Source organism: Balearica regulorum, chromosome 5 (assembly GCF_011004875.1).
Source record: "Balearica regulorum gibbericeps isolate bBalReg1 chromosome 5, bBalReg1.pri, whole genome shotgun sequence".
Classification (NCBI taxonomy): domain Eukaryota; kingdom Metazoa; phylum Chordata; class Aves; order Gruiformes; family Gruidae; genus Balearica; species Balearica regulorum.
Window position 1 is genome coordinate 51,105,769 of NC_046188.1, and position 15,778 is coordinate 51,121,546.

At 41.5% G+C, this 15,778-nt stretch overlaps 1 protein-coding gene across 3 annotated transcripts in view; it reads left to right on the top strand.

The window, feature by feature from the left end:
• PHRF1 (PHD and ring finger domains 1) overlaps positions 1-14,732 on the top strand; it is a 31,559-nt gene extending 16,827 nt beyond the window's left edge. For 2 of the 3 annotated variants that reach the window (XM_075754845.1, XM_075754846.1), the window contains 10 exons: positions 1,546-1,675; positions 2,037-2,176; positions 3,000-3,187; positions 4,003-4,122; positions 6,130-6,284; positions 7,149-9,941; positions 10,653-10,729; positions 11,318-11,578; positions 12,695-12,823; positions 14,031-14,732. In XM_075754845.1, the coding sequence (XP_075610960.1) occupies positions 1,546-1,675; positions 2,037-2,176; positions 3,000-3,187; positions 4,003-4,122; positions 6,130-6,284; positions 7,149-9,941; positions 10,653-10,729; positions 11,318-11,578; positions 12,695-12,823; positions 14,031-14,165 (4,128 nt within the window). In that variant the 3' untranslated portion in view covers positions 14,166-14,732. The remainder of the gene's footprint in view (positions 1-1,545; positions 1,676-2,036; positions 2,177-2,999; positions 3,188-4,002; positions 4,123-6,129; positions 6,285-7,148; positions 9,942-10,652; positions 10,730-11,317; positions 11,579-12,694; positions 12,824-14,030) is intronic. The other variant, XM_075754847.1, reaches the window with a different exon arrangement.
• The last annotated feature ends 1,046 nt before the right edge of the window (positions 14,733-15,778 follow it).

A 15,778-nucleotide genomic window follows, 5' to 3' on the forward strand; every position in this document is an offset into this window, starting at 1 on the left:
ATCTTATTCTAGCTTGTACCTTGAGTTGACTAAAGCTTAATTCCACTGGTTAAGGAGTGTGTAAGCTGTTGTCCTCAAAGACATCAGTATCAGAGAGATACTGATTTCAGATCCTTGGAAACCTTTAGTATTCAGGAAGGCAGTTTGTTTTGTAATTCATCTGTTCTGTAGGTGCCTAAACTAGTGGTGGTTAACTAGACGCACTATTTTAGGTCCTTCTAGAAAAATAAGTATGTCTAGGCTAATGATTAGGGCTTTCCTTACTCCATCCTGTTCTCATCCAAATCAGAGAACCTTCTGTCCTATTTATTGGCACCCATGATACTTAAAACAATGGCATTTTAATAAAAATAACTCAGTAATAGTTTGGAGCATGCATTAGTGACAGTAACAGAGAAGCCTGGTGAAATTACTTCTATAGTAAGATTAATTGAAACATATATTTTTGTTGGCATATTCTATTTTCAGACACTTTGCAGTTTGAAGCTTCTTTGCCACTGCAAGATACTCTAAATCCATTCTCCTCCAGCGTTTGTGCCACGTATATATTTTGTAAATGTACAGGGATCTGATGCATATGCTCTAGTAGAAAGTAAGCACAGTGAATAATCTGTAACATCAGAGGCATCTTTGCATCTGCTACGTTCGTAGTTCCTTGAAGAAAGGAGGGTGGGTAGGGAAGATGTCCCTACCCATGGCAGGGGGGTTGGGTTAGGTGACCTTTAAAGATCCCTTCCTTCCAACCCAGACCATTGTAAGATTCTGTGATATTTTAGGAGTGTGTTTGGTGTGAGTGTGGCCAGCTTAACGTGGCTGTTGAGAGAAACCTTCTCTTAATGTCCTTCCAACCAAAGGAAGGAACAAACCTGTGCTATGTTTGCCCAGCAAGGAAACTTTGAGTTCACATTGTGAGGTTGGTGGTTCAGAATCCATACACTTCAAATGTGTTTATTTAAATGTGGTTGACCCTTGAGAGGAAGAGGAATTTGAACCTTGTAGGAGCAGGCCCTGCTTATTGCAATGAAGTGATGCTCTGGAGAGGGACTCACACCTGCCACTCGACAAGTTCCCTGAGGAGTGTGTTTGAAATGCTGCCTCTGGACGTGTTTCACAGCATTAGGTAAATCTGACCTAAAGAATGAGGAGTTTAAGATTAGGGGACCTGTCTGTGTTGCTTTTTCAGTCTTTGCTCATCACAGTTTGCTGTGTGATGAGCCAGAGGTCAGTTAGGTGGATTTGGGAAAGTTCTTAAGTGAACTTTTTCATTGAGGTAATGTCAATCTCAGGGATTGTTCTCATTTAAAGAGTCAGAGTTAGGCTAGCCATGATTTGTAATACTGAGGGAGGCTGAAGAGCAGGGTCGTGTTCTCCTTAATATGACAGTCAATAGGTGAGAAAGATGACATAATTGCTTAACTGGCAGGTTGGTCACACTAGTGCTTCTCATTTGAATCTCAGATCTATTTTTCATCAAATACTTTTCATAACTAACTTGTTGCTGACCTTTAGATACCTGTGTCATGTAACTTCTAATCCCCCATGCAGCACGTGCCAAGGTACCTCATGTCCTCTCTTCTGGATGAAACAATTGAGGCAGTTGTAGCAGGCCTAAACACAGCCATCTACCAGCGTCCTCTTACACCGCGGGCTCCTACTAGGCAGAAAAGAAAAACAGGTAAGGGCATCGGACACCTCCTCTGGTTCCCATCTGCAAGAATAAAAGCTTTGGGAAGATAAGCTTGAATCATACAAAATACTCTAGATCAGCTTTATGGTGTCACACCTGTACAGCTACAGAAGTATACCACATGCATTTGCTTCTTTCCCCATACTGGCTCTGCCCAGAAGTGTCTTGAAGGTTGCTTTTAAATAAATCCTAATGATTTCACTTTTTTTGCTCTGCTGTTTTATACTGTTGCAGCACACTGTACATCTCTGAGCTGCTTTGTGTGCCATGGGGGAGTGAAAAGGGGAGTACAGGGTAAAATGCAGTGCCAGCACTTAGCCAGATACTTGGTTGTGTTTTGTCCCATCAGGTAGGAGGAAGAAAGTAAGAGGCAAAAAAAGAACTCAGACAAAATCTTCTGCTGGGAAGAAGAGTTCAGGGACACAGCTGAAGAGACGCAAGCGTCTGATAAAGAAGAGAAGGGGAAAAATGATAAGAGTAAGATCACGTGTGAGTTTCTGCCAGTGTCAGTATCAGCCATTTTTCAGCCATCTGTAAAAGCACTGTAACAATTCAATGGAAAAAAAAAAAAGTACTGTCTTATAATGATAGCATATAACTTTTTCTGGTGAGACTGTGTGCAGGATGTGTCCAGTGTACTCCAGAAAGATGCTGTACGTGGAAATGAATTGCAACTACTAGGCAGGCCTGCTGCGCTTGCTTACAAATCCTGTTACCTGAACTGCAGGGATCATGCTGTAAAGCATATCCTGTAGGCTTTGTGTTATGCCTTGCCATTCAGCTTTAGTGTTTACTTGGTACTGATGCAAGCTCAGTTAAAATTGCCACCACCTAATCTTTTTAATAGGCTATGGATGTTTGTATCTGTGTTGTTGCAAACCCAGTTAATCAGCTGTAAGGCTGTCAAAATCCCTTTCAGTTGTGGATAGTTCACACATGAACTATACTGAATGCTCTGCACCAGCCTGACTTCTGTCCTCAGCCACCTTACCTAGAGTTTACATCCTACAGCCAGAACTGTCCCTCCAGCCTTTAATAAGGAATTGACAATTTTGAATGACATTATTAAAGACTTTTAGAAACTTATCTGGTCACTTAAGTCTGATGTGCAGTCTCTGTATGAAGTGACATATAGGCCATAGTTAGAAGTTTAATAAATGCTTTAAAATGGAGACAATAAACGCACACCACTTCTGCTACTACAGTAGTAATCTGACAACTGTACTCAGCCTAAGTGGAGAATTTGGGGCTTTAAACCCAGGGTACGTACCTGTCCTGACATAAAAATAACCCAATCTCTTTATCTGCACAGGTGAAAAATGAGGTTACTACTCGCTCCCGTATTGCCAGAACTCTTGGTCTTTGTAAACCTGTGCGTGGAGCCTCGCTTCCTTCCATGTACAAACCAACGGAGCCCTCACTTGGTCTGATGAGAGCAGATATCGGTGCAGCTTCTCTGTCTGTCTTTGGAGATCCGTATGAGTTGGATCCTTATGAAAGGTAAGATATCTCTGGATTATGGTCAGGGACCTGATAATTTCACAAGTGTCGGGTTGTTTGTACATGTGACTTTTTGCAGAGTGTAGATCTCGCATCTTTCCTTTGGATAGAGCTTTGGATACACAGCTTATAATAATACATTGGCCTGTTCCTTCTTTCCTTCTTGGCCAAGTTGCTGAGCTCTTAAATAATCAGCCTTCTTTAGAGAGGTTTGCTGAAATAATAAGCCTCGTGAAAACCTTTAATAAGCTCTATGGGGTTCTTCAGATTCTAGCCTTTGAATGAGTCTGACCCTAATTTATTTATTTTAAGTGAAGATAGCTAGCTTATTTGGTATACAGTAAACAGTGACTTCACATAGAATTAGATGGACCTGTAGAATCTTCCATGTTTCTCCTTTTTCCATCTTCACTTTTCCAGACACTTTAAATTCATAAGGAATCTTACTATGCCATAGTTTGTGTCACTCTTAAGCTTTGAATTTTGGGGAGAGGGCATCTGAAATCATTGCTGGTGAAATGTAATTTTCCACTGAATAAGTCTTTTTGATTCTTTCATAAAAGGAAATTACCCATTTAGTAATTTAAAAATAAAAATCAATCTACATTTGAATCTCTGCTGGCTGATTTATGCTGCTCTATTTATGTAGCCACAGAAAATGAGTATATTGCACAAATCTTTTTTTTTATGTATCATAATAAAACAAATGACTCTCTCTAACCATATCTGTCCTAGTAGTATTATCTGCTTCATCTATTTGACCCGAAAAACATTCAGACAGTTTCAGGGTTTGTGTGTGTGTGTTTTACCCACAGTAACGAAGAGGTTCCAGCAAATCCAGATTCACCACTCAGTGCCAAAAGGAGAGTTCTTTCCCAGTCAGCACTGAGGTCTCACCGTCCTGTAGCTAGACCTATTTCTGTGGGACTTCCCAGGTAAAAATCCATCAAGCTTATTTCATTTTATTTTAATCTATTTGTCTAATGACTCTAACAAAAGAGCAAACTGGGTGGTCATCCTGGTTTAACTCTTTTTTTACCCTGAGTATTTTGAAAGAGTGTGTGTGCGCGCGCATGTGCCTACATATGTGTAGAAAAATAACCACAGCATTTTATACAAGAATTCTTTTTTTATGTTGAAGGACACATGCTTATTCTTTCATGATAGCTTTAACTATTGCACTGAAATTTCAGATTGATATTTCCACCCTAATCTGGCTCTTCTTGCTTTCTGGTCTGGGATTGTTTAGTAACCTCATTAGTATGCTTTAAATCCCAGTCTCATTGACCTTTAAAAAAACTGCTTGCTTATTTGAGAGGGTCATGGAAACTAATTGCATCCAGAGGAGGAGATAAGGGATGTACCCACCTCATCCAATTCTTCTGCCATTTGTTGCAGCTCAGAAAATTGAGAGAAAACTCTTTGTTAGATCCTGCAATTTAACAGACAGCAAAGCAACTAACAGATGTGTCTGTGTGTGTAAATTGTGTACTCCTGTGCTCACCATGGCCAAGGAGTGTTGCTGGGTGCCTCCCACTGGCAGCCACAGTGGGTTCTAAGAACTGGGGTGTAGCGTGCTGTGCGGAGGGGTAGGACACTGAGCAGGAACATGACGAGAAGAAAGGGGATGGAGAAAATACCTGAGGCAGGTACCAACTGAGTCACAGAAAACTGCAAGGCTGAGGGAGATGAAGACTAGGAGCAATGGAGGGAGCTCAGCTTAAATGATTAAAGATGTGAGAGGTTAACATGGCTGTCCTCTTAATGCATCCCGCTTATGGCGAAGATTGGTTTCTCAGGATCAAGATAGTATATTTCTATGATAACTTGGAATATTTCTCTACCTTTCCCATCCTGAAGGAAGCCTTTCAGGAAGCTTTTCATGTCCTCAGAGTTACTTGAGTAGCACGTTGTTTAGAAGAAGGTAGAACTGTTTTGCTGTTTAGCTGAAATTCAGCTTTTTTAAAGGTTTGATTTGCCTTGATGACAGTGAGTTTCTTGGTCTGGCCTGGGCAGCCAATTCTTTTAGTCTTCCCATTTTGTCTTTCTGTTATGTGTTACTACAGGTTTTTGGTGTACATTATGTTTGGAAAGCTTGCTTTGCTGCCATATAGAAATGAAACGGAGCTCCCTCGACGAGCTGGGTCTTTTGGTCCCTCTTAAAGCTGTTTGGGTTTTTTTTTTAAAACCCAAACAAAACAACTCCCAAAATTCCAACACAAAAGCAAAGAAAAAACAAAAAAAGCCACGCCCCAACACCAAAAACACTCAAACCGTTTCAGTTCATATTTCAAGAACAGAGAACTTACAGTAAAACCATTTTCATAAGATTGAGTAACGCAGAAAGGGGAGTGTTTGTTTTGTCCCATGTGTGAGAGCATTGCTGTTGTTTTACAGTGTAATTCCTCCTATGCCATGCTCTTAGCTACCCTACCAGTAGGCATCTATGTGTATTCTGACTGGTGCTAAACACTGGTTCAAGCTGCATGAGTTTTAGGCAGTGTAGGCCTAAGGAATACATTTGTGATCATGATTTGGTGGGAGGAAGAGAGGCAGCTGGGATGGAGGTATCTCTGAAGTGATGAATAATACTTTACGCTTCAAAAATGCATCTTAAATGCACTGGAAAGTTAATCTTGATACACAACACAGTGAGCACTGCTCTTAAATAAGAGGAAAAGCATTTGCTTACTGAAGGTCTCTGGTATGATTACGTGCTTTCCTATCGTGTGGTGTTCCTGTGGGAAGTCAGTAAAAGCTTCACCTTCAGTTTGTCAGAGAGAGTTGGGGCTGAATGACTCTAGTGAAGCCAAAACTACAAGTGAACTTCCCTGGCTGACCTCTGTTTATGCCCTTGATTTTGGTTTCTTTTTAATGTAATGTGTGTGTATAGAACAAGTGCTGTAAGAGTAAAGGAAATATAACCCCTCTGAAACATGCAGAAGCAGTGTACCTGCCTTGAGTCCTGATCAAGAAGCAGAGGCTGCCCCTGTGCCTGATCTGTTGGGAAGTATCCTGTCTGGACAGAGCTTTCTCATGATGAGTAGTTCGGAGGTGGTCATCAACAGAGATGGTTCGCTGACAGCAAAGAAGGCAGGTAAGGGTTTGGCACTTCATAGTGCAATTAGCCTCTTTGTTTCATCCACATCTGCCCTGGTCCTACAGACTGCATAGCTTCAAACGTAGAGATACTCTTATCGAGCATTTGAATACGTAGGATAGATTCAGTAGTTGCCAGCAGTAATCTGTCTAATAAGATTCTTACATATGGTCTGAAATAGTGTTACTTAATCTCTGTTTTAATTGTAGAGCTGAGATGTTACTGGAGGATTTTGGTTTTAAAAGGTAGTTTTATTCTTTCAGAAGTGCTGCACTGTAGTTTTGTGCTTTGTTACAAAAAAATGGAGGACTGAATAAAGCAGAGATATCTTAGTACCCAACTCTTCTGGCATTTGACATGCATTGCTGCCATGCCTGTGAAACACACTTCGGTTTGAAGAGCAGTGATGAGGACCTTGGCAGGAAGTTTCTTTGCAAAAGTAGAGCTCTAGAATACGTGCTAGCATCTTCAGCTGTGTCTTTCCTTGGCATGGTTTTATTTGGAAAGAATCTCTTCAAATTGAAACTTAAAGTTTTATTCTTAAAATAAGTACCTATAACATCCTCTGTTATAGCAATTTTTATCAATCAGCAACTACAGGATAATAAACACAAATCTGGTGATACCTACAGAACACAGTAATTTATTTCCTAAACATTAGCATTTACCTCAAAGATGCAGTTGATTTGCATTAAACCTTGAGCATCTGAACGCAAGAACTATTGGACTGCCTTATTACTGTGTGGTATGTCTGCAAACCAAAGTGGAACTTAAAATAATTAGCTCAGTACTTCTTTTAATGTTGGGGGAAAATGTCCAGATATGTACTGAAAAGCTTAATTGTTTGCTTGTGTGCCATAGCTCCACTTCATAGAAAATCAGCGAACGACTCAAGAGTGGATGATAGTTCAGGACATAATACCCAACCAAGTACAGTGCACTCAGGGACCACAGCGAGCAGCTCCATTGCTGGACCTTCAGTTTCCTCGGGGCTGAGTACTCACACCAGACCCTCCTCCTCAAGCTTGTTTTCATTGCCTTCACCCTCACTGAGCAGGATTGAGCCTGCAGCAAACCCTGCACAGACTGCATCAGAAAAGGCAACTGTAAAATCAGAATATTCAATGACACCCAGGTCTGTTCAGACTCAGAATATAGCTACTCTGAGCAGGCATGGATCCAAGTTAGATGAAATGCCCAGATTTAATGGAAACTCTAAAAACTTTGCACCCGCTGACTCATCTTCAAAGCCCCTGAGCTGTGACTTGAATTCTGACTCAAAAGCTGTAACCGTGAGGCAGCCATTAAAACCACCTCCCAAGAGAATTGACATCTTTGAGCTTCCCAGGATACCAAAGATTAAAAAGGAAACCAGCAGCAAGCAGGTGGAGCCAGAACCCTCAGGAAGCCAAAGGAGTGACATCCCCAGCTCCTGTATAACCCAGCTGACTGGCAAAGAGAGCACTAATCAGCCAGGAAGGGGTAGCAAGATGGAGAGTCAGAAGTCAAATGCCAAGGAATCTCAGCAACAAACGCGTACAAGCGGGGTGTCTTTTTCTACCAATACAGGCGCCTATAGCAGTTCATCACTACTGAGTGCTTCGAGGAGCAAAGGCCCAAGCTCTTTTGAGAGTTTTAAAATCAATATTCCTGGAAACGCAGGGCATCCCAGCAGACTGTCTAGCCCAGGATTTTGTAACACCTTCCGCCCTGTGGATGACAAAGTGCAACAGAAAGAAAGTCCTTCACCTCTTTTCTCAGTGAAGAAAAAGCAGGTCAAAAGTGAAATATATGATCCTTTTGAGCCAACAGGATCAGACTCGAGTTCAGCAAGCAGCAGTCCTGAAAGGCTTGGCTCAGGCATCCCACTAACTAATATTACCAGGACTATTTCCATTGAAAATCCAAAAGTTCAAACATTTCAAACTGTCCGTCGTTTCACCCCTTACATGGTAGAAAATATATTTGGATCTGGGACTGACTCTGACGTACCACCTAGTAACACAGAGTCTCATGATGACGTGACAGCAGAAAGCAGGATTGTAGAACAGATCTCTGATACAGAGGAACGAGACAATATGGATGAGGAAGACTTTCTAAGCAGTCCTTGCACATCATCTGCTGTTAAGCAAATTTCTCATGCAGAGTTTTTAAAGGAGAAAAGCAGAGAGGGCCCTAATGTGTTCTTTAATGCTGAAGAATTAATTAGACCTAATATTAATGTGAAACTAGAACCAGATAGTCCCTCAAAGAATGATGGGCAGCAGAAAGTCCAAAAAGTAGAACAAACAGAGAGGCGGTCACGTTCAAGATCCTGTTCGAACTCCAGCTCCCGAAGCAAGAAGAAGATGAAAAGGAAAAAGGCACTTAGCAAAGAGCATAAGAGATCCCGGTCAGGGTCTAGGGATAGAACACACTCAAGGGACCGAAGCTCCAGATCTACCTCTTGGTCAGGTGGAGAAGAGCATAGCAAAACACACACATTGAAACCCAAGAGCAGGAGGTCTTCTACTGATCGTTCTAGCAGTCACGAACGATCTAAAAAAAGGAAAATTAAGGATAAAACCAAGGATAAAAAGGCAAAAACTTCGTGGTCTAGGGAGAGAAGGAAGTCTAGGTCGCATTCAGGTAGTCCTGGAAGTACTTCTGAGTTTCATGAAAATAGGAAAAGGAAAAAAAGGTCTCGATCAAGATCAAGACGGAGGGAACGTTCCCGATCGCATAGCATCGAGAGGACTAAAAGGCGGAAACACAGGAGAGACAAAAGCTATGAGACGTATGATAAAGATAGTAGCTTGAGGTCAAGGGACAGAAAGAGATCGAGATCCAGGTCTCGGGAGAGGAGAAAGTGGAGGTCTCGGTCTCGGTCTGCATCTCGATCTCGGGAGCACAAAAGCAGCAAATCAAAGGAAAAAAGACCACGATCAAGATCATGTTCCAAAGAAAGAAAACACAGATCAAAAGAGACCTCGCTTCCTCCTCCACCAGAAAAGGATCAAAAGCCTCCAATTGAAAATACGTCCAGTTGTCTGGAGCAACCCCATTCCTTCAAACAAGAGCCAAAGGAGGAGCTAGTACTAGAAGACCTTTCCATAACCATCCAACCAAACGTGAAACTTGAGGAAATACAGGCTGAGACCCCGGCTCAACTGAAAGAGGCCCAAGAAACTATAAAGATGGAGCCCATCTGTCAGGAAGTGACCAGTGAAACTGCATTCCCTGTGCCAGAGATCACAAACATTTGTGTTCCAATCAGCAATGTGGATTCTTTTGCTGAAACAGAATTAATGAGTAGTAGTGATCCAGCAGTGCTTGGTACCTGTAGCAATACAAACCTTGAGATTACAGTTAAAATAGAAAATACTGCATTATGTCCATCTCTGATGGAACCACCCCGAAATAAGGAAGTTATTGTGCATGCTCCGACTGAGACTGCACCACTTCAAAGCTTATCCAAAAGCAAAGTAACAGATTGTGTGAAGGAGGTTAAAGATGAGTGCCTTGTGTCAAATGAGAAACCCAGTAATTTCAGTAAGCCTGAACTGGAGGTGGTACCTCAGAATCCTGTGTTGAAATCGAAAGCACCAGTGAAAAGAGTTACCTGGAATCTTCAAGAGGAAGAAAGCGGCACGTTGTCTGCTGGAAAAGCTCCAAGTAAGTCTCTCTTTTTGGAAGAGAAACAGCAGTTCAAGCAAGCTGTATAAGGCTTAGGTGTTTGGTGCCTGGCTAAACCTGGTTGTAGTGTAACAGCTCTGTCATCTGAGCTGGGGTGATCCTGTGGCTTCCAGTCCTGAGAGCTGGCATTTTGCACTTGTTGAAACCATGAGGTGAGCTGTGTTAATGAATTGGAGAGGGCGTGCTGTCAGCACAACTCAGCTAGCTAGCGGCAGCTTGTTCAGCCGTGAAGTATGTATTGCAACCCGATCTCTGAACTGGCAGCCCATGTTCCACCCATTCTGCAGTTAACTAGAACAGTTTGGTTTGCCTTCAGAATTTATAAATATTTCTCGGAACTGAGGAGCGTGACAAATCTCTGTAGCTCACTCCTGTGAGCTCTGCTAAGCCAAAACTGCTAGAAACAGTTTGGCTTGAGACCCTGTGCTTTGTGTGTTGACAGAGTTGCTTCTGTGGTTCTCCTTGGTTACTCTCATGGAAACCCAGTAAAAAGGAATTGCTCAAGGGAATGATAAGTCTTCTATTATCAGAAGCTTTAAAACACTGGTGATTGCTAAACAAAATCTTTTTGTAGCTAACTTTGTTGTTAGAGCCTTTTATTTTTTTAAAACATATTTGGCTTTGAATCTTTGATCTATTAGGTTTAATTTGTTCTTAAATGTTTTTTTTTCCTTCTCTTGGGGAACCTAGGGATGCCGTTTTACAAACTTCAGCGAGCAAAAGAAGGGGCCTGGAAAGCAGAGGACTTGAACCAAACGTTAAATCAGGTGCAGTTCAATGAGCCTCCTCCAACCAATTATATGATTCCTGAGCCTATGTTTCCTGATCTAGATTCCTCTCAGGTTGGTTCCTATTCTGGCACCCAAGTGTCACAGAAGGCATCCCACCTCATCTGTGCCCTCGTTGTGCAACACCCTCCTCTCATGGCAGAGTTTGCCTTCCTCTGCGTGTGGTACATTTCATGTAGCCCATACACCTCAGCAATCCTCTAATCATTTAATCTCTCTGGTGGTCCTTACAGTGGAAGAAGAACATTTTCTTTTAATTCTGCTCTATACATGCAGCTTCTGTTTTCAGCAGTAACTTGCAGAAAGATGGTGCTGTTTGAGAAGCTGTGAGCTTCTCTCTGATTGTGATCAGGCTGTAAAAATCGGCCTGGTGGCATTGGTCCGTGCCATCAGTCTGCGTGGGGCTGATGCTGGTTCCCGGTGCGCAGAGACCTAGTTGAGGGCTGGGATGTTAGCCTCCATGATTTGAACTAGTAATGACTTGCCTGTTTGTGTGGATAAAAGGTGCTCTGAAAATCCTGATCTCTTGTAAGTACAAGCATTTACAAAATTCTATCTGTTTCACAGGTGTACTGTCAAAATATACCTTTGACGCCACCTTTGCCCTCAAGCCTTCCCCCCTATGCCCCTGTCAGCCAGCCCACGGTTCAGTTTATCATGCAGGGTAGTCTTCCAGTGCTTGGCTGCATGGCAGGACAGAGCCTGACTCCGGAGCCGGGCAGCCTGGCTACTGCCTCTGAACCAGGAATCCAAGCTGCTTCTGTTGGAAATGCAGAAGATAAGATCAAAGCACCCAAACCTCCAGTGGATAAAACAAAAAACGAGGAAGTGAGTGAATGCTATCAAGTAGCAAATGCATAACATTAATGAGTTGTTCATTTGAACTTTTAAAGTTTGGGGGTTTTTAACTTTCTCTGTACTGTATTTTCCCAGCCCTTGTTGTCACTATTGGGTTTTTTGTGACTGTGTAACTCAGGAGCAGCAAGCAATCCTTTCTTTGACTTGTTTTGGGATTTACTCCATTTGATGGTTCCACTTTCTACTGCTTTATTGCAGTAAGACAGAGAGGGATTAAACCATCTAAGATACGTTCTTAAAGTTCTGAAACTTTCTTGCATGAATGTTTGGAAGGGACTTTCCAGAAGCCAGAGCGTCCAAGTTTCTCTAAACACCTGTTTTTCTCCTTTTCCTTCCAGCTTTGAAATTAAAGTCAATTCTCGTAACAGTCCTATAGAGAGGTAGGACTGTATCTTGCTGCTTATCAGCACTGAAATGCAAAGATAGTGAAATACTTTGAAGGTTTTGCAGTGCTAGTCCCTTGCTGCTCAGTTTTAGGTTTGCTGTACAGACCACCTGCTCTAAGCATAGTGGATGTTAACACAGGAACAAAAACTTCATAGCCAATTACTTTACTTTCTACCACAAAACAAAACATTGGGATACCTTTCCCACTGAACCTCCGTTTATGAGCAGCAATTTTTATGAATGTGTTTGATAAAATGTTCTGATGTCATCTATAATCCTTAATTTATAGGCAACTCTGCAATTTTCAGAATGCCTTTAGAGCTATCTGAAGCTTTGTATTCACAGCTATGACTTGCTGCTTTTAGAATCTGATACCTTTTGATGAAGGTATGTTTACTTCAGAGCTGTTGGAAGGGAAGGAGACCAAAATTAATAAGTGTACATTGTAGTTGCTTAAAACATAATTCTCTAAGACGTAGAATAAATATTACATAAAAAAGGGTTCCTCATAGCGCAAACTGGTATTTATTTCAAGACTGCAATTTACAGTAAAGGAAATCACTTCGAGGCTAGCTCTTACTTGAAATTGTGGGTCGTTGAAATTGTGAAACTAGGATTTTCATTTAGAGTGTTTCTGAGAAAAATGGATTCAGAAACCATTCTCAAGCACAAGGTAATGAACTTCTCTTTGCTGTGCAGTACATGAAGAAGCTTCATATGCAGGAAAGGGCTGTGGAAGAAGTGAAACTTGCTATTAAACCTTTTTACCAGAAGAGGGAGATTACAAAGGAGGAGTACAAGAACATTCTTCGAAAAGCAGTGCAAAAGGTAAGGTGACAGTGAAATGAAGTGAAGAGGAGGAGCTGTGCAGATGTTAGATAAGTGGCAGTACTTTGGATTGCACTTGCCAGCTTCAGCATTTACATGCTGTAACTGAGTCGCAGATCTTTGGACTCTGACTCATGCTCTGCAGTGTGGTGAAGCAATAGTTGCCTTAAAGCAGGACTGAGTGGTGCCATTGATGAGAGCTGTCAGACCGTTCCTTTTAGAAGATTGTGTTTTCAGTGGTCCAGAACATTGCTAAGCTTAAGCTGCCCGAGCTGAAATGTGACATGGTACATGCCTTGGGGGAGAATGGTCAAATCTCTCTCATTAAGAACTTTGGCCAGAATTGTCAAACTGTCTCTCATAAAGTGAGAAAATACTTTGTGTGTTAATTCCTTGAGCATCTGTGGTGTCCCTGAACTTTGGAAGAGGGCCTTGCAATTTGGCTGATGTTGACTTTTGTCGACTTTTGTCTCAGATCTTAGTGCTGACCAGATCATGGCTAAAAAAGACCTGATCAGCAGGTAAATGTTGTCTTGTGAGAGCAAGTAAGTGCTCTTATGGTCAAGGCACTTAAGTGATACCCTGGAGAACTGTATTCTCTCTCTGCTCTGCATTCTTGCTATCACTGAGCAATTCCATCATAAATCAAAATTCCTGAGGTAATGGCTGCAATTTCATATCTTCTACGTGACCCCTATGAACCTCAGGTGTGGTTTGTAGGAGAGCTGAGCAACACCAATTGCTGCTGAAGTCACTGTTGAACTCTTCTCTGAACACTGATAAAGTTTTTTGTAGGGTCCATTGTCTTTCTCCTGTGTCTCAAAATGGGCCCTCAAAACTGCCAGATTCTCTTAATCTGAGCCTCACTTCCTCGAAATCAACACTTCCTTGGTTACCATGTATTGTGTAAAACTGACTGAATGGAGAAGCCTGTAGTAAAAACGAATAATTCTGCTTTCAGAGATGCTCCTACATTCAGTTGGTGCTCAGTAGATAAGTCCTGGGCCATTTCTGGAATCCTTGAAGTAAAATACTACTCTTGTCCTTGTTGAGTTTTCTGCTTTATGTATCCTGCTATGAGACTCAAGGGCCTACATAGGAATCAATTCCCTTGGGAAGCTTGGGGCTTCTCTGTCATTTGTCTGTGGCCTGTCTGAACTGCTGTAATACTGTTAGTTGATCAAATGCCTTTTCTAATCCCTTCTAGATCTGCCACAGCAAAAGTGGAGAGATCAACCCTATGAAGGTAGCTAATCTGGTGAAGGCATATGTGGAAAAATACAAACATATGAGGAAACATAAGAAATCTGACAGTGAAGATACACGTGAAGTGGAAAACTGAGAGCAAGCCACAGCATGACTTGGACTGAACTTATTCTGGCTGTGAACACTATGCTAGAGGGAATAATATATCTACAGTTGCATCTCATTGAAAATAAAGTGCAGAGAAGTAAGATTATAACAGGACTTAGCTGCGGAACCTTCTTTTGAATTGTTTCCATATGGCAATGAACTTGGGGGGTTTTTTTATTACCTACAGATGTAGAACTAAACGATCAAATGCCTCAGACCAGCAGAGTAATTCGAGGGGAAACACAGAAGAGAGAAATGTTTGGGACTCCTGGATTGCTACAGTTTTCAGGGTTACTTTGATCACATTTTTGGGCTGTGCACCTGTCGTGCTAAAAGTTTGAAACTGGACACCACTTTTCATATACAGTATATTGAGAGCTGTATACTGTTTCCCTTGTGTTTATTTATCAAAATATGGATTGTCTTTAGAAGCTTCTGATTTAATACTTGAAATGTTGTATTTTTAGCCTGTTCGATGGTGAGCGAAGCTTTACTCGCTCTGTCATTTTGGGGATTGCAGATATGAGCTAACCTTTATAAACTGACTTCAGAAACACTGCTCAAGCTGTGGTGTTTATTTACGTTCTGTTGGAAGTATCTTGTTAGTGAAAAGTTTAATTTTGGGGTGGGAGACTGTGTTGCACTTGTGTAAATAATGCACTGATGGCTGGTTTTGTTTCTGCCTTTCAGGAAAAAAGTAAAGCAAAAAGCAAGCGTTGTGAATTTTCAGTAACAAGCTGGAGGGATAAGGTTGAACTGATGTACAAAGCAGAAATGTGACAGAATTTATAAAGTTATTTTGAATGGTTTTAGTCCTATAGCAGGTGTCCTTTGTCTTACAGCTGACTCTTGCCCTGACTATTCTGTATAAACCTGCACACTTGGCTCTTGCATAAGGGATACTGTGTTTCTAGAAGAGGATTGGAGTTGGATAAATAATTATTCCTCCTCCTCCTCTGTAGGAGGACTGGTTTTCCTATCAAGAAGCAAAGGAGTCCAGCACACATACTGACTTCATCTTGCTTTCTTTAAAAGCACTCCTTGTCTGCATGTAATGTAAGCAATCATCTGAAATACAGTCACTTACAAAGATATTCAGCACCCGTGAACCTGACAAAAAGTATCATTCCCCATCTAACCATGTTAGGGAGAAGACATTTAACAGGGAAGCTGAGGAGAAAACCAGTAAATTACAACTCAGAAACTGGCTTTTCCTTCAACAGGAACTGAATGTACTTGGCCTGTTGGACCAGATGGCAGCAACACTTCTTACGTGAGGGCTTTCCTACCCTCTTACAGTGCACTTGGAAATGGCCCTCTTCGAGGATAGTCTTGCTGCTTGTCTTCAAAGAGAAAACAATTAGGCTCTGGGGGGTGAGTTTTAAAATAACTGCAGCTTTTTTTTTTTTTTCCCTGGTGAGCATAGGAAAACTCACAAACAGCAGGATCTTTTGATCCCTTGCTGGCATTCCTAACTTTTCAGTGAACTGTGATTTCAGTTGTAGGATTTTTGTCTGCATACTGTAATTTTGTCTGTGGTTCCAAGCAATTAGCTAGGGGACTTTTTTTTCTTTTTTTTTCTTTTTTTTTTCTTTTTTTTTT